At 43.1% G+C, this 22,350-nt stretch overlaps 1 protein-coding gene across 1 annotated transcript in view; it reads right to left on the bottom strand.

Annotated features, from left to right (window-relative positions):
* Positions 1 to 21,211, bottom strand: part of necab1 (N-terminal EF-hand calcium binding protein 1) — a 34,005-nt gene extending 12,794 nt beyond the window's left edge. Inside the window, exons 1-6 of the mRNA XM_079591940.1 lie at positions 20,982 to 21,211; positions 19,521 to 19,545; positions 18,405 to 18,513; positions 14,731 to 14,756; positions 13,475 to 13,572; positions 9,213 to 9,349 (exon numbers count right to left, since the gene is read on the bottom strand). Of these exons, the coding sequence (XP_079448066.1) occupies positions 9,213 to 9,349; positions 13,475 to 13,572; positions 14,731 to 14,756; positions 18,405 to 18,513; positions 19,521 to 19,545; positions 20,982 to 21,068 (482 nt within the window). The 5' untranslated portion in view covers positions 21,069 to 21,211. The remainder of the gene's footprint in view (positions 1 to 9,212; positions 9,350 to 13,474; positions 13,573 to 14,730; positions 14,757 to 18,404; positions 18,514 to 19,520; positions 19,546 to 20,981) is intronic.
* Positions 21,212 to 22,350: the final 1,139 nt, after the last annotated feature.

Raw genomic sequence — 22,350 nt, 5'->3', positions numbered from 1 at the left:
CCAACGCGAAAGCTGCCGGAGGCATAACTCTGGCGTTGACGTCAACAGCGCTGGAGGAACTCAGGGCTTATCAGGCTCACCTGAGGAGAATATCGCACGTATCCAGTCCGTGGAGTGGAATGGCGAGCAAGCGAAGACACCTGAGCGGGTCCTAGCACCGGCTGGTTGAAGCGAGTACTCGGGAGGACACTGGCTCCACTCGGAGATTGTAGAATCTGGCGAATGTGTTGGGTGTCGCCCAGCCTGCAGCTCTGCAGATGTCTGTTAGCGAGGCGCCATGCGCTAGAGCCCAAGAGGAGGCCACACTCCGGGTGGAGTGGGCCGTCACACCAAGGGGGCACGGTCGACCTTGCTGCTGGTAAGCCAAAGCAATGGCGTCCACTATCCAGTGAGACAACCTTTGCTTGGAGAGAGCCCTTCCCTTCAGCTTCCCACCATAACAGACAAAGAGCTGGTCTGAGGTCCTGAAACATTGCGTTCTGTCTACGTAAGCACGGAGGGCGCGTACTGGACAGAGCAATGCCAAGGCTGGGTCTGCCTCCTCCAGGGGCAGCGCTTGCAGGTTCACCACCTGGTCCCGGAAGGGAGTGGTGGGAACCTTGGGCACATATCCAGGCCGGGGTCTCAGGATCACGTGAGAAAAGGCCGGCCCGAATTCCAGGCACGCTTCGTCTACAGAAAATGCGTGCAGGTCCCCTACCCTCTTGATGGAGGCCAGAGCAACCAGGAGCGCTGTCTTAATTGACAGGAACTTAAGCTCCACTGATTGCAGAGGCTCAAAGGGAGCACTCTGCAGGGCAGTTAGTACCACTGAGAGGTCCCAAGAGGGAACGAGAGGAGGGCGAGGAGGCTGTAGTCTCCTCGCTCCTCTCAGGAACCTGATGACCAGGTCGTGCTTTCCCACGGACTTACCATCAACTGCGTCGTGATGTGCGGCGATAGCGGCAACATATACTTTCAGGGTGGAGGGAGACAGCCTTCGCTCCAACCCATCCTGCAGGAAGGAAAGCACGACACTGATCGGGCATGATCTGGGGTCTTCTGAGTGAGAAGAGCACCAAGAGACGAAGAGGTTCCACTTCAACGCGTAGGCATGTCTAGTGGACGACGCTCTAGCGGAAGTGATGGTAGCCACCACCGCTGGTGGTAGGGTACTCAACCCTGCCTCGTCCCGTCCAGGAGCCACACGTGGAGGTTCCAGAGATCGGGACGAGGGTGCCAAAGGGTGCCCCGTCCCTGAGAAAGGAGGTCCTTCCTCAGAGGAATTGGCCAGGGAGGTGCTGTCGCGAGGAGTACAAGTTCGGAGAACCAGGTTCGGGTGGGCCAGTGCGGCGCAACCAATATGACCTGCTCCTCGTCCTCCCTGATCTTGCACAGGGTCTGTGCAAGAAGGCTCACTGGGGGAAACGCATATTTGCGGAGGCCCCGGGGCCAGCTGTGCGCCAGAGCGTCCGTGCCGAGCGTGCCCTCGGTCAGGGAGTAAAACTGGGCGCAGTGGGACGAGTCGTGGGAGGCAAACAGGTCTACCTGTGCGTCCCCGAACTGATCCCAAATCAGCTGGACCGCCTGGGGATGGAGTCTCCATTCTCCAGGAAGAGGCTGAAGCCGTGAGAGCTCGTCGGCTGCACAGTTCAGGTCTCCCGGAATATAAATGGCTCGAAGCGACCTCAGATGCTTCTGACTCCATAAGAGGAGGTGGCGGGCGAGTTGCGACATACGGCGGGAGCGTAGACCACCTTGTCGGTTGATGTACGCTACTGTCGCGGTATTGTCTGATCGGACTAGTACGTGCTGGTTCTTGAGCAGCGCCCGGAAGCGGTGCAGAGCGAGACGTACTGCCAGCAACTCGAGGCAATTGACATGCCATAGGCGGTGGGGTCCTGTCCAGGAGCCCGCGGCAGCATGTCCATTGCACATGGCACCCCAGCCCGTGGAGGAGGCATCCGTTGACACAACAACATGCCTGGAAACTCGTTCTAAGGGCACTCCGGCCCGTAGAAAGCTGAGGTTCGTCCACGGGGAGAAGGTCTGACGGCAGGTCGGAGTAACTGGTACTCGGAGCTTGCCCTGGTGCCATGCCCACCTCGGGACTCGATCGTGAAGCCAGTGCTGAAGCGGTCTCATATGAAGCAATCCGAGCGGCGTTACCGCGGCTGCAGATGCCATATGCCCCAGGAGCCTCTGAAAAAGTTTCAGTGGAACCGCACTCTTGCTCTGGATTTGTCTCAGGCAAGTCAGCAGTGACTGCGCGCGCTCGCTCGTAAGCTGCGCGCACATGGCGACCGAGTCGATTTCCATACCGAGAAAAGAGATCCTCTGCACGGGGCAAAGTTTGCTCTTCTCCCAGTTGACCCGAAGGCCCAGACGGACTAGGTGCCGGAGCACTAGGTCCCTGTGTTCGCAAACCTGGTCCCGAGAGTGAGCTAGGATTAGCCAGTCGTCGAGATAATTCAGGATGCGAACCCCGTGTTGCCGTAGCGGCACAAGGGCTGCCTCGACGACCTTCGTGAAGACGCGAGGAGACAGGGCCAGCCCGAATGGGAGGACCGCGTACTGGTATGCCTGCCCCTCGAAAGCAAACCGTAGAAACGGCCTGTGTCGAGGAAGAATGGAGACATGAAAGTAGGCGTCCTTCAGGTCGATCGCTGCAAACCAATCCTGTGGCTGCACACATTCGAAAATGCGCTTGGCCGTGAGCATCTTGAACGGAAGCCTGTGAAGGGAACGGTTCAAGACGCGCAGATCCAGGATTGGTCGTAACCCACCGGTTTTCTTGGGGACAATGAAGTAGGGGCTGTAGAAGCCGGACCTCATTGCGGCTGGAGGGACAGTCTCGATCGCACCCTTCGCCAGCAGGGTGGCGACCTCCGCTCTCATGACAGGGGCATTGCCACCGACCATAGTGAAGCGGACTCCCCTGAAGCGGGGAGGAGACCGTGCGAACTGAATCGCATAGCCGAGCCTGATGGTCCGCGCGAGCCAGCGGGACAGGTTGGGAAGCTCTAACCAGGCTCCCAAGGACTGTGCCAGCGGGGTCATGCGGACGACAGACGTCCCCGCGGGGGTGCAGCGAAGCGGAATGACCGGCCCGGACGTGGGTGGCATAGCGGCCCGGTGTGGGGGCACGGTCATTAGCCGCGTCCTGCCAGAGGGAGCCAGGGAAGGACCAGCGTTCCACGGGGGCGTGCTCTGGCAGGGGTCTGGCGACAGAAGGGGATGAGAGCGGCGGGGCCCGTGGGCGGCGCGCACTGTCATTCCCTTCTGGGGGCTCAGAGATGGGGATATCAGTTCTTTCTTTAACCACATTAGGGTGCTGCCCACCCGTGGGTGAGCAGCGGGGAGTGGAGAACAAAGGATTCTCCCCCGGCCCTCCACCGGGGGAAGGAGTGGTCCTGCTACCATCTCCTGAGAAGAACTGATGGCCATCTCTGAGCAGCCCGTCTCAGGAGCGCCGCTTGGCCTGGCGTTTAGCGGGGCGCGGGGCTGGAGAGGGCTGGGGCGCCTGCCTGCGGCGTCCTCCACGACGCGGCCCGGGTGAAGGCTGCTGCTGGGGCCGTGCGGGAGGGGCGGGAGCCGCGGGAGGGCGCCCTCGGCGGCGAGCAGGCTGAGGCGTCTGAACCGACGGCTGGGTGGAGGCAGCAGCGGGCCGTCGGGGCAGAATATGACGAATAGCCTCAGTCTGCTTCTGGGCGGTTGAAAACTGTTGGGCAAAATCTTCAACCGCTCCGCCGAAGAGGCCAGCCTGGGATATGGGGGCGTCAAGCAGACGAGTCCGCTCAGCGTCCCTCATATCGGCCAGGTTGAGCCAGAGGTGTCTCTCCTGGACCACACTAGTGGACATCACCTGGCCCAGGGAGCGTGCGGTCACTTTCGTCGCCCGGAGAGCGAGGTCAGTGGCGGCACGCAGCTCATTGAAGAGCCCTGGGTCAGTCCTCCCCTCGTGCATGTCCCTGAGCATCTGGGCCTGGTAGACCTGCAGAGTGGCCATGGCATGCAATGAGGCGGCTGCCTGCCCCGCAGCTCTATAGGTCTTCGCCACCAGGGTCGACGAAAACCTACAGGCCTTGGAGGGGTGCTTAGGATCACCACGGGAAGAAGCACTCTGTGGACACAGTTGCATCGCAACAGAGCGTTCAACCATAGGCACCCCAGTGTACCCGTAAACAGCCGCCTGATCGAGAGGAGGAAAGGCGGAGGAGGTCGCCGAGCGATCACGGGAAGACAAGGGTGTCTTCCAGGACCTCGAGACCTCCTCATGCACATCCGGGAAGAAAGGCATTGGGGTTGGACGCCGACGTGAATCGGCGGCCGCGCCCAAAAACCAATCGTCCAGACGCGAGCGCTCGGGGCAGGGTGGCGGATTGCACTCTAACCCGATGCTCGCGGCTGCCCGGGAAAGCATGGCCGTCAGCTCGGGATCAGGATCGGGCAATGCTGACGCGCCCGGAGGCGGCAGCACAGCCGACCCCTCATCTCCCGAGGACTCCTGCCCACCTTGTGATGCTGTGATCGACATAGCATCGTCATTAGGAGCGCCAGACGGCGCACTCGGTCCGCCGCCGACCGTTGGCCGGGACTGATCGAGCGCATCATCTGGTCGGCTCGCGGGTTGCGGCACTTGAGAGGGGGATGTGGCCCGAGGACGAATCGTCGGTTGTTGTTGCCACACCGTCACCCTCAGGTCACCCTGGCCACCAGCCGAAGTACCAGCTCTATTACTAGAGGGGGTAGATCGGGGTGTGGATGAGGGGACTCTCACTCTTTCGAGATCACTGAGTCTCGACCGTAGTGTCGCGATGGTCATGTTTCCGCAATGAAAACATGAGTCATCCACAAGCGCTGCTTTGGCGTGCTCTAAGCCCAAACACGCAAAACAGCGATTGTGCCCATCTAAATCAGACAGCCAGTGACCACAACCAGAAGGGCACGGGCGATGCATCTTTAAAAAGACGTGCCACGCGCTTTGCTCTTTTAGAGAGAAGGAGAAATCCCCGCAGATGCTGAAGCGACCAGGGAGAGAACACACACACACTGGCAGATCACTGCTCAGATCGCAGGGAATGTGCACTCGCTGGAACTCGCTGTCACACCAACACCTGGAGGGAAGCTCGTCTCGAAGAGGAATAGAGATGATACTCAGGATGGCTTGTGGAGTGAAGGATAAACTTGGCTCCGAAAGCGAAAACATATCTGCATGTTGCCGGCTCACTTCCTTATATACCCACACTGTGGGGCGGAGTTACGCTATGCAAATTCAGCAGACCCATGGCATTTGCTTGCCATTGGCTCGTTTTATTAATATTCGAAGAGGATAGGCTTCTAAGCGAACCCCCATTCGTCGTCATTTCGACGTAACTCGAAGTGACTACGAAAGGGAACTGATTTGTACTATTGTAGAAGTTTGGTAGCCTGGAAATCCAGACCAAAATCTGAAAGATCTATGGTCTGGTGTTGCTTAATGAAAATCGGCCAGCTCGAGGGGCAGCACCAAGCATGCATTTGAAAATCTCACAGCACGCAATTGGCTAACACTACGACCAATCACAACAATACATGGGGTGACGTATCACTAATCTCCATACGCGTAGCAACCAGCGGAGTAGTAGTGGGAAGTTCGGATCATTTTACTGACTCGGATCTTTGAATCTCGTTCAGCAAAATGAACAAATCTTTTTTTTTCGAGTAATTTCGTTAATTTCAGCATAATATAATTAAAATGTCATGTTAAATAGCCCAACACATCTAGTACTTAGGAAAATGTTGATTACATTTGAAAAGTTGGGTCCAACTTAAGTCCAGGCTATTGCAGTCTATTAATTCACCTCACCTCCTGATCCACGGCGTTCTTTCTGTTGCAACTTCACATTTATCACGTCTACTCTGTTCCCCGCCTCCCGTGTCTGTCATTGGGTTCGAACTTGAGCGGAGCAAACTGGTAGATTATAGCCTACTTTTGCCGTATCCGGTCGGCAAAACAGCAAAAACTTCCTTCTTGCAAAGGAACGATTCGAGCGCCGTCTTCTGTTCCTCTTTTAGAGAAAAGGACAAGTCTAAATCTTTCATTGTAGCGCCCAAAGCCGTTTCAAACAACTGGTGTTCATCCACAGCCATCTTGCAATGTTTACTAATGACTTCAACGTCACAGCGCTGTCGTCATCTGTTTAGCTCGCCTCTATATCAGATAACCCGATGTGATTGGTGCAGCTCAGATAGAGGGGCATATTTAATGAGCATCATTACTCGACACCAGAGCTACTCGCTGAGCAAATTCAATTTGTGCTCTCGCGAGAACTCTGGATTTCCAGGGTAGAAGTTTGGTACCATTCTGGGTATTATTAGTGGGGTAATTTACGAGATACAACATTCGGATCCATTAGTGCCTGCCCTAAGCCATTCGGCTGATATCTCTAAATAAGCTCTATTATATTTAATAATGTTCGACCAAGGGAAAATAAGTTTCTGGGGGAGTGTTTGGCTCGAGGTCATGGTGCAAAGGACCCTAGGTTGAAATTACTCCGAACCATCCCTTTAGGTAAGCAAAAAACAAACAAAACTGTCAGTATTTCTATAATAAGGTCTCTTTTTAAAAGTATGCTAAAGTGTACTTCTTTTTCACAAGGTTTGTACCCTTTTGGATCTTGCCAGCCCCTGGTCACTTGTATTGTATGGAAAAGAGCAGCGTGATCATTCTGCCTAACATCTCCCTTTGTGTTCTAAGGAAGAAAGATAAAAAGGATTTGTGATGACGAGGGGGAGTAAATTATGTTTTCATTTCGGTTGAACTATCCCTTTAAATGCCTAAATATGTGTTCTGTCAAAAATCATCCAACCAAGATAAAGGTCAGAGGGGACTTGGCATGCCAGTGCAGTGGAGATATTTTGAGTGTGCCCATGGGTTTGTGAGTGAGGCTGTAGACTTGGTACAGCTGTAGTATCAGCGTCAAGATCGGTGATAGGCTGACTGAAAATGATTTAGGAGGACTGAGAAATGGAGAGATCTAGCCAAAGAGAGCTATTCTTTAGCTCAGAGATTGGCAATGCCAATGCCCATTGTATTACAAAGACAAGTGAACACTGTAAAAAATGATTGTTGGCTTAACTTAAAAAAGTAAGTTCATTGAAATAAATAAATAAAAAGTTGATAGGAGATTGGTTTAAAGTATTTAACACCTTGAGTCTATATTGTAGTTTGTTTTGGATGAACAAGAGTGGTGGACAACATTTTTTTGACAATGGTTCCTCTCTCGAGTTTTTGACTATAAAAGAATTGGCCATGGACCCATTTAACATTGGAGTCAATGGGCATGTCCGAAAATGTCATTAAAACAACCTTTAACATTATTTTTCAAAACTGTGCAACTCACCGAGTGATTAGTGATGTTAGTTGATGTTCCAGAACCAAAAATTATTGCGAAATACAGTTTCTGTCGTGTTTTATTCGTCATTTTGTAAAATCCCATTGTTGAAAAAATAGTTCCACTATAGCAAAATAAACGGATTGGAATCATATATTGCGACGATATATTGTTTATAATCATCAACGAACACCACTAACCACTCGGTGAGTTTAACAGTTTTGTAAACGAACATTATTGGCTGTTTTAATGACATTTTCGGACATGCCCATTGACTCCAATGTTAAATGGGTCCATGGCCAATTCTTTTATAGTCAAAAACTCGAGAGAGGAACCATTGTCAAAAAAATGTTGTCCACCACTCTTGTTCATCCAAAACAAACTACAATATAGACTCAAGGTGTTAAATACCGGAATTATCCTTTAATCAACAGAAACTCAATATATTATGTTATCTGAACCACATAAATGATCTAAGTTGATTTGACAAAAGAAAAAATGTTGTGATAACAAATCATGCAAATATTTTGTATACAGGATGGATGGATGGATGGATGATATAAATATGATTTTTATAGAAGCTACAACTAAACACAGTATGGGCTGAAGCAACACCTAAACAAGGTCTATAATTGCCTCTGTTTTACAAATAACTGCAATAAAATTAGCATATTTCAGTATCTCAGTGACGCATAGTTATTAAGTTAGACACACTGTGTCGCCTGTAAAGATGATAATGAGGTAAGTTAAATGTACCAATTAATAAAGATGCAACTGGCTATATCAGAGCCAGAGTGTTTTTAAGAACAGACAGAAAAAGAAAAAGGAAGAACTTCCTTTTAAAACCCAACCTCAGCATCCATCATTTCTTTATGCCAGCTGCTCCAGCTAATTTTCCTGAGATCGTAAGGTGAGTGGAACAGCACAGCTGCTGCATACTGAGAGGGAGGGGAGGTAGTGGGCACATTATGACACACACACACACACACACACACACTCAGGCACGCAGCCCTGTAGCATGCAATCATCCAGGTGCTGGAACAAAACAGCTAATTTTGCATTCTAAATTCTGCGCTCTACTGACCCCCACGGTGGGCCATGCAGCAGACCCTCCTCTGCACGTAAACGCAGTGAGTCAGAGACACTGTGAGCTTAAAATGAGCTGCTAATCAACCGCAACACACAAACACACACACACAGGTTCTGTTGATTCGGTGACAGTTTAAACTGGCATGTGTCCCCTTTCTGCACAAAAACAAAAGCCTGGGTCATCAGTCTGCTGCTCTACCTGGTCTATTAACAATTTATGCCGTTGATGCTCTAGAAATTCAGTCCCAAGGATGACTGTGCACAGAATCCTTTTTGCTTGAGTCAGTGCACAAGGGCTGTCTACATGAATGTTGCAAAGTGAAACGGTGTGTTTAAATCTGAGGGGACTCTGCATGTCCAGTGGCGCAGAAAAAAATCCACTCAATACCACAAAAAATGCTATGGGTCTGATGATTTTTGGAGTGTGTGATTGCTTTCAGTACATGGTGAATAAAGTCATCATATGTATGAGTACAGTTGTAAGAATGCATATCTAACATCATGTTACAGTTTAGCCTCAATGGAAGCACTCAATTGGCATTTTAAATCTGAAAAAAATACTGTAATATTGGATATGCATAAAGTTGAACATTTCTCAATGCTTTCAGCGCTTGTTCTGCTCTGCTATCTCAGACAATCCCCAGTGCAAGCATGACATTCAGCTTCCAAAGAGAATGATTGAAAATATCCACTCAACTCCTTGTTGGGACATGTTTGGTAGCAATTGTATGTTTAATAAAATGTAAAAGTGTATTCTGTGTCACTTGCCTCTCCTGCCGGGTCTGCTCAGCTGTGGTCTCCATGGCACACTCCAGAGAGCTCTGGAGAGACTGCAGCTGACTAGTGGTCTCCTTCAACAGGAAACGGGTCACAAACTGCTCCAGATGCGTGGCTTCCTGGTAGTCCTGCAGATTAAATGCACAGTTTTCATTGTCATTGCTGCTGTACAATGGGATTTAAACATACACTGGCCTTTTAGGCAGAATGTTATTTTTATAAAAGTATATAATGTATAATTAATACGATTTTTTACTGTTTTTTATTATGTTCACCTGCATTTTTTCAAAAGTGATATTCAGAATTATTATTACAATTTCAAATAACTGTTGTCTATATTAATATATTTTCAAATGTAATGTATTCCTATGATGGCTCAACTGAATTTTCAGCATCATTACTCCAGTCTTCAGAGTCACATGATTCTTCAGAAATCATTCTAATATGCTGATTTGCTGCTCATTAATCTTATTATCATCAATGTTGAAAACAGTTGTGCTGCTTTTTTTGTGGTAACCATCAGAGATCATTCTAATATGCTGCTTTTCTGCTCAACAAACATTTCTTATCAACATTTTTATCAATGCTGAAATCCATGGAAACCATGATACGACATGGATAAACCTAGGCTAGCGGTGGGTGCGTCAGACAGAGTTACGGCACGCACGGAGATGAAAAGTGTATGTATGGACTTATCTAACTCTGGGGGATACGGTGAATAAGCTAAAGTCACAAAAAGTCGGCGTGTTCCTTTAAGTTCTTTGCAGATACTTGCAACCAGGTACATAAATGAAACTGCATTTATGTACACTATGTAACTTCCTAAATTGACAAAATTCCAATAAAGTCAATAAATCATCAACCTTCTTGCAAAACTGATTCACTATGGTGAGCCTATTATTAGTGTTTATATTTTAGGCCTGTCTGGATGGTTTTCACGGGAAAATGCGAGCATACGTCACTTATTTGTAAATAGAGAAAAGTTGCTCTGGCTACTTTGATTTGTGTATGGTGTGGAAGTGGCATAGATTTGTTGTCACAACGAGCGAGAGAAGAGACTGCGACCGAACTCGAGAATCAACATTAGCTTGGCTTTTCAGAGATGGCGAGAACTGAGGGATTTGAAATGTTGGAGATGGTGTTTTTATTACTCAACAGTTGAGTAAGGTATTTTATTGAACAGATAAATTGCCATATGTAGCTCTCTAACAGAGTTTATTGTAAAGCATTATATATTGTGTAGGGTTATATTCATCTGCACTGTCACGCAGAACTGAAGCACAATGTTCTTCTGCAAAATGCATGCAATTTTGTTTTTTAACCGCAAGAGGGCCATAAGTTACATAGTGTACCTTTAAGAATATAACTAGGCTATCTCAAACCGAAGTGCCAGAAAGCCTATTTATCTTTTTGAATGTGATTTTGTCTCACATCCGCAGTCTCAAAGGCGTGCTGCAGGGGTATGTTATTTGCGGGTGGTACATCAGTTTTTCAGCGTTAGGAATCAACAGCCGCCTGTATAATTATGTTGCGCGCCTAAACAACCGTGTTCTGTCACTATAAGAAAAGCCATTATTAAAGCTGGGAACATCCCTCAGCTAACAGGACACAGAGTTCTTCTGAGCATCCAATAATGAAACAGGTGCTGTACGTCTATTATGAACACGTTCAAGATGTTGACATTCATAAGATAGGGAAATCCAACACATCAACCACCAACACACATGTATTTACAAAGCGGGTTAAATTGACAGACCTTCAGAATAACCAGCAGCATGATTCACAGCGCTATAACCTGTAGATTTTTAACAAGCAGCACACATAACTAATCTTTCCTTCCAGTGCCAGTGCTTGTGGCTGACATTTTCATCAGTTTACACAACAACCAATCTTGTGACGGTATATACACACACTCACACACAATTCTATTGTTTCCAATAACTAAGGCAAGCAATCCATGTTTAAAAGATGTCATCCTTATGAAAACGTCTGGAGATCATAATCATAAAATATAAAAGCAATATTTTTTTATATTTGAGCTATTAATCTGTCTTAACTCTACCTGCAAACTGAAGGCAAAAGAAATTGTCTGGATGATACGAGCACCCACAGTGTGACATTCAGAAGTGTGGTTGCTGTTTATAGAGGTGGCCTGAGGGCAGAGACCACACAAATCCCAGCAGCTGGTTTGTGCACCCACTCATGGCCCTATTCAATAAACACAACGCTATCTGTTGCCATACAGCATAACTATCTGTTGTTGCTCATGACTAATGGAGCTCATGCATTAGAGATGTACACATTATCAAGTGGTGTGAATAAAGATCAAAGAAATGTCGCTCCCGATGGTTTGTTATATATATATCTTATATATAATATATATATATGGTGTATAATGCTATATATATATATATATATATATATATATATATACATACACACACACACAGGAATGATTTACATTATTACATTTTAAATATATTAAAAGAGGAAAAGGTTTATGTTATATTGTATTGTATAATATTTTACAATATTACTGTTGTAAACCTTTGAATTATTGTATTTATGATGAAATAAATGCAGCGCATAAGAGAATTATTTTAAATATTTATTTTTAAATCTAAGCTTCAAAGTCATTAGACACAAACTTGAAAATCACAATTTTGATTTAACAGGATCTTCAAGTGTTTTTATCGTTCATTTAATGTTAGCATCTCGTATATCACTGGACTGTAGTTCCTGTTTTAATGCCCAGAAATGCATTTTTGTTCAAGTACATAACTGTTTAAATATTTTAAGCACTGCAAGCGGAGACATACAAATGATCTTCTCTCACTTTTTTTTTTTTTATGTTTCTCAGAGGTTTAATACTGTGAATTCGGCTTTTGCCTCTAGATGAGAACATTTACATTTACATTTACATTTAGCAGACGTTTTTATCCAAAGCGACTTACATTGCATTATCCTATACATTTATACATACTGTAGGTATGTGCAATCCCCTGGGATCGAACCCACAACCTTGCGTTGTTAACGCAATGCTCTTACCACTGAGCTACAGGAAAGCATCTATACGAGAAGTGTGTTATTCCTCATGCTCTCTGAACATTGCAAAAACAGCACCAAATTGAAATGTAATTCTGGCTGCACAAAGCAGCACCTGTCAAAAACCTTTAAAACCATGCAGTGATTATACCTCTCTCTGATCATCTTCAGCAGACCGCCACTTCCCAGAATTAGTTTTTACTGATCTTTTGCTCATCGCTGGTGGTTTAAAGATTTACGATAAAACATGGAAGCAAATGTCAGTAGTCTTTCACAAAAAAAAGTCCCATTGAACTCATTAATCGTGTTTCACTTCCTCGGTCTGCCTCACTAATCAAAGAGGCTTAATGAAATGACACAGCCCTGCCCTTCATGCCGACGACTCAATTTCTGAGACGCTCACGTGCATTAAGTGCCATGTCTGCTAGGCCTGGAGTCAGTGCTTGGATAATTCATTATCTGTGCGAGGCAGCAGAAAGTGTCAGTTAAATGGCTCAGCGGGAACTGAAGCACGCATCTCGTACCTGTGCGTTCTTCTAACGGTCAGTGTGACTGGACTGTGCTGATTACTGATATCAGATGCTCAGACTGTTCAGACCAGAATGTCAGCGCTGATAACCACCACCAATATTGGACATCTATAGTAAGACAGCAGCCAATAATTCAATTAATACATCTGTGAGCGGACCATCATGCATGTCACATGAGAGATGCAGTATTTTAAAATATGGAGTTCAGCTATAAGTATAAACTGAAGGTAATAATTACTGTGGTGCAATAACAAAGCTTATAGTAATTTATTGAAGTTCCATCATAATCATGTTGAGGACAGAGAGGCTGTGAGCAGCATGGTTGTTTGTATCAGACAAATGTGAGTCTGAGCTAGTGCAGATCCATCTTCATCCACTCTAAAAGTTCCCACAGCTTTATTACGAAAATGACACATCTAGCGGCTGCATTAGGGGCCAGGGAACATGCTGTGAGCGATTATGATGAGACGCTGAAAGCCTCCAGGATACTCACATAAATACACAAAGCCTATGTTCACGCACACTTAACTACCATTTTCAAACAGAGGAAGATGAGACAAACATTAGACAAGAAAACTATTTTCCTTCTTTTCTCATTGAAGTAGTTTCAGTCAACTATGTAATTGAGATCATGTCCATTTTTTTAATATATGCAAAGGAGTTAAGAAGGCAACCCACCTTCTTGGTTTTGTCCATGGCTTTCAGTATGGATACGTTCAGGTCTTCCAAGGCAGCAAGGACATTTTCATATTCTCCAAGATGCTGAGAGAAGTATTCTAAGAGAAAAGAAAACCCATTTTAAATACATATGACAATGCTGTCATAAAAGCATCAGCAAAAACATCCACAAATTCTAGAACATCAATTAAAATAATGTCATATTTTGTTATTTTGTTTTGCATTAGCATAAAATATGAATTTCTCTAGAACATATTCAAACTGTTCAAAGCAAATTAGCATTTGAGATCTAAATATAAACCTAATGTTACACATTGTAATACTTTAATTCTTTAGTTACTTTCTTCCCTTCACTCAATTTTAAAATTGTATTATACACTACCTTTCAAAAGTTTGGGTTAAGATGTTGTAAAAAAAATACTCTTAATGTCAGAGTCATGTTGAGTTTCATTGTTATTTCGTTCATGTGTCTGTTTTTTGTGTTTCCTTTTGTTTTCAGTTTTCCAAGTCATATTACCTGCATCAAGCAACTTGAATTGGATTACCACTAAACGTTACAATATGTCATCATGGCCGGCCGCATTAATTTGATGAAAACTACAATAAAAACTGAAATATTGTTAAATAATATAATTTATAATAATACATTTTTTTTTTTATTTTTTTTTTTTTTTTATTCAAATGTATACATGTGATGGCAAAGCTGGATTTTCAGCATCATTACTCCAGTCTTCAGTCACATGATTCTTCAGAAATCATTCTAATATGTAGATTTGGTGCTCATCAATCGTATTATCATCAATGTTGTGCTTTTTTTTTCAGGATTCTTTGAAGAATAGAATGTTTTTTTGTTTTTTTAAAAATTGAAATCTTTTGAAACATTACAAATATTACTGTCACTTTTGATCAATTTAATACCTTAGACATTAGACATGTTTATATAAAAAGTATAAAGTAATATACTTACAAGCCAAACATAGTTTCAATAGAAAATATAAAAAAGAAAAGATACCTGAGACAGAATGGATAGCCAGTCTATAAACGTGCCTCAAATATCCTATCATTAACATAAGTACTTGTGAGTGTCTCAAATCTCCTTACTGGAAGAACTGTTGACAGAGTTCTTGCAGGATCTTGTGGGTTCCATTTTTGAACTTGTCTTAAGAACCCCAAATGGTGCCTCAAGTATCATTTCATCATAGCTGTGAATATAAAACCTCCCAGTAATAATGTCAATAAAAAGTGTTGACTCTTACCACACAGCTCATCCGTGTCCACATTCCTGTAAGCAGACCATAAACAGACATGTTAATTTAATTTCCAGTGAAAAGACATGTGTCTAAATGTGATCTAATGTTCTGTGTCCTGATTTTTAAGATGCAGACAGCATCTTGCTCAAAGGCTGGTCCTTTAGGAGTGCGATGTTTGCCTAATGAGAGCGGGTCATCTTAAGACAACTAGACCCTAACACTACATAACACCCACCAGGCAAACACTGACAACTCCATGTCTCAACCCTGCTCTGATTAGAGGCTCGATGCCGTGAGGTAAAGTCATCATCTTAAAAAGCTGAGAATATAAAAAGTCAGAATGTAATGTGTCCCAATGCATAGACTTTGAAGCCAGTAAGGGTCATTCGCACATATCAAATATTTATATCTAGAATCTAAAATATAGGTAGCCAAAATGTTGTGATAAATGGGAACATGCAAATTGGTTGAAAAGTAAAATTTGTGTTTTATTTAACTTTCGCACTAAACATCAAACTGCATTTTTATCAAGAGAAATATGCCAAATTTAACAGCAATTTCTATTAGCTACACACAGTGACAGTGATTAGCGCTTTTAATATTTTTCCAGCACAGAGGCTGAAAGATTTTCAGCATTTGGCAGTTGTAGAAGCAATGACTGGATTCTTTGGGTTTCTGCAGGTTCTGCAGAGCAGAGTTTCCCGAGCTCTTTTCCAGAAGACCCCTAATTTAACAATCAAAATTCTTAAAATGTCTCTAGAGGATACTAGAGGATGGCTCTAGAGGAAAAAAATACTATTGCTAGACTTGGATAAAACACATAGGGCTTGGCGTCAAAGCTGAACTGTTAACTGACTGAGCCAGACCTCGTAGTGGGAGGTAAAGTCTTCGATAAACATACAAATACAACACATATGTGTAATACACAAGGCCGTGAGAACAACCAGCTGTACATTGTCAATAAGTTTCATATTTCATCTAATTTCTTCTCTGCCCCAAGACATTACAGTAAAAAGCATTATGAGCTACAGGGATTGAAATGATCTTAAATCACTATAATTTAGTTTCTACCTTTTTACATTTACATAAAACCTCTTTTCACATCTAAAGATTTGACTTTAATACTGGATTATAATAAACAGCTGAGAAAATGTTTTCAAGGAATTCTCTTTCCAGGTTCCTCTGACTATGACCAATGAATTGCCTAATCTTACACGATTTCATATAATTGTCACTTTCGTGAGGAAAAATAATCAGGTTTATACTTTACACTTATGATCACTATCTATCATAATGAATAATTAATGCTAGGCCAAAAACAATTGTGCTAAGGGGAAGAGCCAACCATAATGTTGGCACAGGAAAGTGATTTTTCCTTTGAAATGCTACATCAAACCAAATCTGCACCGGCCACACAATGAATAGAAAATAAAATCAGAAGCACATTCTCATCAAACACCTACTACAAAGGGAGCATGTACCAGCCAGGAGAGCTGCTGCTATGGAAACCAAGATGACTTTAAGTGACATGGAATCATTCTGCAAGGAGGTGAATGTAAGATAATAAATAATCTGCTCCTTATAACATATGCTACATAGTTGCACTATATCAATCACTACATAGACATATCTCTAAATATTGGGATACATATACAATTTTGGGGTGAACTATTCCTTTAAATGTAGATTTATTATTTCTCCTCTCACAAAAAAAAAGAAAACATACTTGACATTTTTCCTATGGCATGTCATGCATTATTTCTCCACAAGTTAAAACCCTTTCATTTTCATTCAAGATAATCTCACTATGAAGAGAAACCAAACTGCTTTATCTCTCTCAGACAAACACACACATCAACAAGGACCATTGACGTGACCGTGTCTAACAAGCCAGAAGAACGATAAGAATCAGACAAGAGTCCGTCATGTTTGAGAGACAGCGCACCCTCGCCCTCAGTGAATGTTACTCACAGCAGACGCTGTAATGACATCATCAGGGCAGAGTTGCTGCTCTGTGGAAGTCTATATGGTTGGAGGTCTATGACTCCTGTGGGTGCTAATGCAGTCATGACTGTTTTTTGTGACAAAATCACACAGCAAGAAAACTGACAAGTATACTGTAAAAATATTTGTTTCTAATCTCTATGGTATTTGCGGTTATTCATATGTATACTGTAGCTGGGAGTTGACTCCAAAAAGATTCAATTCTTTGACTCAGGGGCATTGAGTGGACTTCAATGCTTCAAATCCGTTTCTTTCAGGTAAACTGACTCAGTTGAAGGGTATTAATCCTGACTGTGTTCATTAATTACGATTCATTCACTGATTTGTTCATTACGCAAGTAGGAGGCAATCAGTTCATTTCCTTGAATCATTCATTTACTTGAACACAATCAAGTAAACACAACACAAATTCTTACCAATCAAGAAAATTAGTCTGGAATCAAGTCTTGAAATTGATTCTAAAAACTTGGAATCCAGAAACTAGCCCTGTTTGTATTTAACAGCTCTGTTCATGTTAAACACAACTACTTTTTAACATACTACTAAACACAAGCAACATTGAACAAAGAACAGAACAAACTGAGGGCAATATACAGCCAAACTGATAATCTAAACAAGGAGCAGGTGGATGTAATCAATTAAACATTGAGTAACTACAACAACAAATGCCGATGGAGGGAGGAACCAGGGCGGTGTCCAAGGGACAGACAGAACAGGAGACACTGGAAGACCAGGAGGCCAAGCGGTGCCGTAGTGACGAGTGGCCGTGGTGGAGCCAGGATGCCAGAGGACCCGGACGGAGCCGTTGCGAGTGCGGACTGAGGAGGAGCCGGAGGGAAGGAGGAACTCGACCAAAGCCAAAGGGCTGGAGGGACGAGGCACAGCCAGTGGCCCAGAAGTCCGTGGTGGAGGCTGAGCGACTGACCAAGGTGGAACCAAAGGGACGAGGGAGCCGAGTGGAGCCGACATGCTGATGGGCCGTGGTGGAGTAATGAGCTCGGAGGCCTGAAGCAGAGCCAGGGAATCCGTGCACCAAGGCGGAGCTGGGGACCGGGAAGTCCCAGGCGGAGCCATATCGCTGGGCAATCAGAGGAGGGAGAGCCGAGGAGCTGGACGATACAAGTGGAGACAAGGAAACTTGGAAGCCGGACAGGACTGGCAGAGATGAGGACGACTAGGGACTGGGGTGAACCAGCAGAGACGAAGGCGACTTGGGACTAAGTATCAACATCATACATGTCTAAAGAATGGACGTTTTTAAAACAAGAGCTTATATTGATGCAATTCACTCAATTTACTGTTTTATTCCAAACATTATTCCTGGTCAGAGACTTCTTTAAACATTTAGTTAACACGTAGAGTTACATTAAGCTAAGTTTAAGGGTGCGACGCAAACCTAATTAGTAATGCATAAGTTGTAACTTAGTGCCCCTTTACATAGTAACTAGGCTAAGTTGTTACTTACACACAGCAGGTAAACCATGTCTTCGTCTGGAATCGGACTCAAATGAGCTGGTCTCAACTACAACACGGTCCTAGCACACATGTATTTTTATAGTCAAAACAATTAGATTCCTGCTATATGATTGTCTGAGACATGTGGCAGTACCCACACAACAGTTCCAGCAATGTGATTTCTTGTCATGTGTACGTGAATGACAAACAGCAATACTTACTCTGTGTTATGAGTGTCAATTGTATGGAAAAGCTCCTTTAATTCATCTCCTGACAGAACACCATCTGAGAAATAAGCCTTGAACTCATCAAAGGACAGCTTCCCATCATCTTTTGAGAGGAAAATGTGGTTAAAAATGTGCCTTGAAAAACAAAATATAACTCATAAAAGTATTTCAGATTTAATAAAGACAGTGTTTGAATCTATAAATGAGAAAGAAAGTAAAGTTCATCATCCTTCAGACTATGGCAATTTAGCTCATGCACATCAGATCGCAGGTGTTTGGGGAAAAACATGCACACAGACGCCACAAGATAATGTTTGCGACAGAGCTGAGGGCTTGTGTTAGTTGGTGCAGACGCCCAGAGGTTTTTAAACAAACAGTGACAGGTGAGTCACGGCAGGCTATACTCAAAATAGAATAAATGTACTGCTGCACATGTGGTGTGCTATATACCTACTAATTTACACAATATGGTATAAAATGCAGTAAAGGAACCTCAAAACGAACACAGTATGAGGAAGAGGGGGAAAGATTGCAAAAATCCTTGTGACTGACATTATACGCCTATATTGTGCATTAATATTTAAATTGACTGACATGATAGAATCCAAGTATGTCTTGTTACAGAGACAGATTTATCATACATAAACTTACAATAATGTTTTCCTTTGAGAAAATTGTAATCTTTTGCAGTTATCTTTAAATGAACAAAACATTAGTTGGATCACCAAAGATAGACAATATTTGTGTTTCAATTAACACAACATTTTAAGGCAACCAGGTAAACATAATTTTACAGTGAGGCTAAAGAAAAGTAACTGAGTTGAATTCCAATGCTAAACTGAACTTCAAAGATGAAATCTAAATCAATGGTATTTTTAATATTCTGAACTATAGGAGGGCACAGTGACATTTGTTTGGTATCGCTCTACCAAAATATCGACTATCATTAGGAAATGTATGGACAGTCTAGTGTTTCCATGACAACAGAGCAACAGCATAGGCTGGGAATAGACAACCATTCAAACATATGGAGGCATGGAGTAATGTAGTCTATAACAAACAGTTTATTATGCAGGTGAACAACAAAAGAAAGAAAGGGCAATGCCTTACCATTTTTGTCAGCTCTTCTCAGTATCTGAAAGTAAACGGGGCATTATCAGTTCATAGCCAGGAGAAATCATGCTGCGTTGATCATATAAAGGGACTCAAGCACTGTAAATTATTTAGGCCGAGTCCTAAAAAGAGCAGAGATGAAAGAAAAAGTGATGATGACTATGTTGAATTTGAACAACACCCAGGCGCACTGTAGCGGTCTGTTAAATAAAGTCCCAATTCACAGCAAGAATATTCACACTCTAAATATGGTCCTGTGCTATAGGCATGCCAAGACGATGCTGAATTTAGCTTCCTCCTTAGAGGACTGATAAAACTATGCCACCAATCTGTCAGGGACCGGTGCTTCCTTATTCCAGTATGATAATTAACAATACACACCTCACGTCCCTGGGAAAGCTCTTTAGACAGCATACTACAATTTAATTAGCAACTCAAACTGTACTACATGTTTTTGTGCATGGTTAAAGAAGATCTACACATACAGTATTATCAGAAAAGAGACTATTTAATAACTAAATGTTAATGTGAATAAACTAATTAACAATATGCTAATTAACAATGTGCATAATAACTGTAAATATAAAAATGCAATGAGTAATGAGTGCTCTGAGTTCAGTGCATCACATAACATAAGCCTATGAATGGCTTAGGGATAGCCTATGGATATGGATGCCAGTCTCATATGACCTGAACACTTCAGAATCAGTTTATACTAACTAAAATCCGAAACAGTTTAGAATTGCACCTTGCTAGCCTATATATATATTGACATGAACGCATCACGCAGTTGCTGCAGATTTGTCAACTTCACATAATGATGTGAATCTCCCATTCCACCGGATCCCAAAGGTGCTCGGCTGGATTGGGATCTGGTGACTGTGGAGGCCATTTGAGTGTGAAGTCATTCATGTTCAAAAAACCAAGATGATTTGAGCTTTATGACATGGCTCATTATGCAGCTTGAAGTAGTCAGCAGAAGATGAGTGGTCAGCTCAGGTATGCTGTGGCGTACTAAGGTGTGGTAGCCTACTAAGGGACCAAAAGTGTGTGACCGAAAATATCCTCCATTCCATTACACCACCAGCACTAGCATGAACCGTTGATACAAGGCAGGATGGATCCATGCTTTCATGTTGTTTACGTCAAAATCTGACCCTACCATATGATTGTTGCAGCAGAAATCGATACTCAACACTAAATAACTGAAGAAAATGTAACTTAGAGAAAAAAAAAACAATCGATTAATTTAAGTTATTAACTCATAAATACACAAAAACTGGGGAACCTTGAGGTAAATTAAGTCTGCTACAATGAAAGGTCAATCAATCTGGAATCAACACAACCACTGTATGGATCCATCAACAGGTTATTTTACGTCTCCATTTTCATTTTATAGTTCAGCACATTAATTCCGTAGGCTATTACAATCAGACAATATTTATTTAAAATACTCACATCCAAAAATATTGACATTCCTTTCTTTAACTCGATGGGAGTGCTGGCTTCATCTGACAGTGACTGCACCTCTTCAGAGCAATCCATAGTGACTCCTCGTGATAAATAATTATCTAACTTTCAGCTACAATAACGCTTAATTAATCCAAACAAGTGCGCGTGCAGAGAGGAAGCGCGCGTTCCGCAGTGTGTAGCTGTAATGCGCGCGAAAGGAATCTCCCGCTGTACTCCAGTGATGAGCCACAGGTCTCCTGATGCTGTGACACACGCACCAATGACATTCGCTTTGTGGTGTGTTATCACGCTAGTCATTATTCTCTACCTGTCTCAGCGGGGATAAACTATTTTGTTACTCTCTCACCATGCAGATATTTTTATGATGCATTTTTTCATGTTTGTTATGATGCAAATAGGCTAGATATAATAGCCTAATGGAAAACTACGCGATGAAGTTCATACGTGTTGTTCAATACAAATTTAAAGGCATTTCAATAAACATTTTGGCATCATTTATCCCATCATGTCGTTTCAAATCTTTAAGACTTACTTTACTCAGGAATGCAAGTAGAGAAATTCTGAAGAATGTTAGGCTATTGTTATTTTCTGTGGAATGAAATTAATAGTGTTGGAAGATTTCAGCACAAAAATGTAATACAAGTAAAAACGTTATTACTCAATAGGCCTAACTGTTTGGAACAACATTGGGATGAGTACAAACATAATGTTATAATTTTATATGTGTGAACTATTCCTTTAAGTGATCGTAGCACAGTAATTTAAAATACATTTTAGCTTTAAATTAGTCCATCTCAAAATGAAAAATCTGTCATTAATTACTCGCCCTCAGGTTGTTCCAACCCACAAGTCTTTCGTTCATCTTCGGAACACAAATTGATGAAATCTGAGAGCTTTCTGTCCCTCCATTGACAGCTACGCAACTACTTGATGCTTCAAAAAGTTCATAAAGCATAATAATCATAAAACTAATCCATACATGAATTGAGCGGTTTAGTCTAAAATTTTCTGAAGAGACACGATTGTTGATGAACAGATTAAATGTAGGATTTTATTCACATAAACATTCATCAACTCACACATTAGTTGTGGTAAACAGAAGCTCAAGCATGTTCGCTTGAGGTGTGAGAACCAATGAGGTTCATTCTGAGGTTTGTTGTGTCAAGCAGGTTCTGTTGAGCTTATGTTTATGTTCGCTGATCAATATTTATATGTGAATAAAAGCCTAAATTCAATCTGTTGATCATCGAGTCTCTTCAGAAAATTTGGACTAAACCGCTTAATTCATGGATTCTTTTTAGAATCTCTTTATGAGCTTTTTGAAGCATCAAAGTAGTAGTTGCGTTGCTGTCAA

This window comes from Phoxinus phoxinus, assembly GCF_949152265.1.
Source record: "Phoxinus phoxinus genome assembly, chromosome: 19".
Lineage (NCBI taxonomy): Eukaryota > Metazoa > Chordata > Actinopteri > Cypriniformes > Leuciscidae > Phoxinus > Phoxinus phoxinus.
This window is presented reverse-complemented; position numbering and strand designations above follow the sequence as displayed.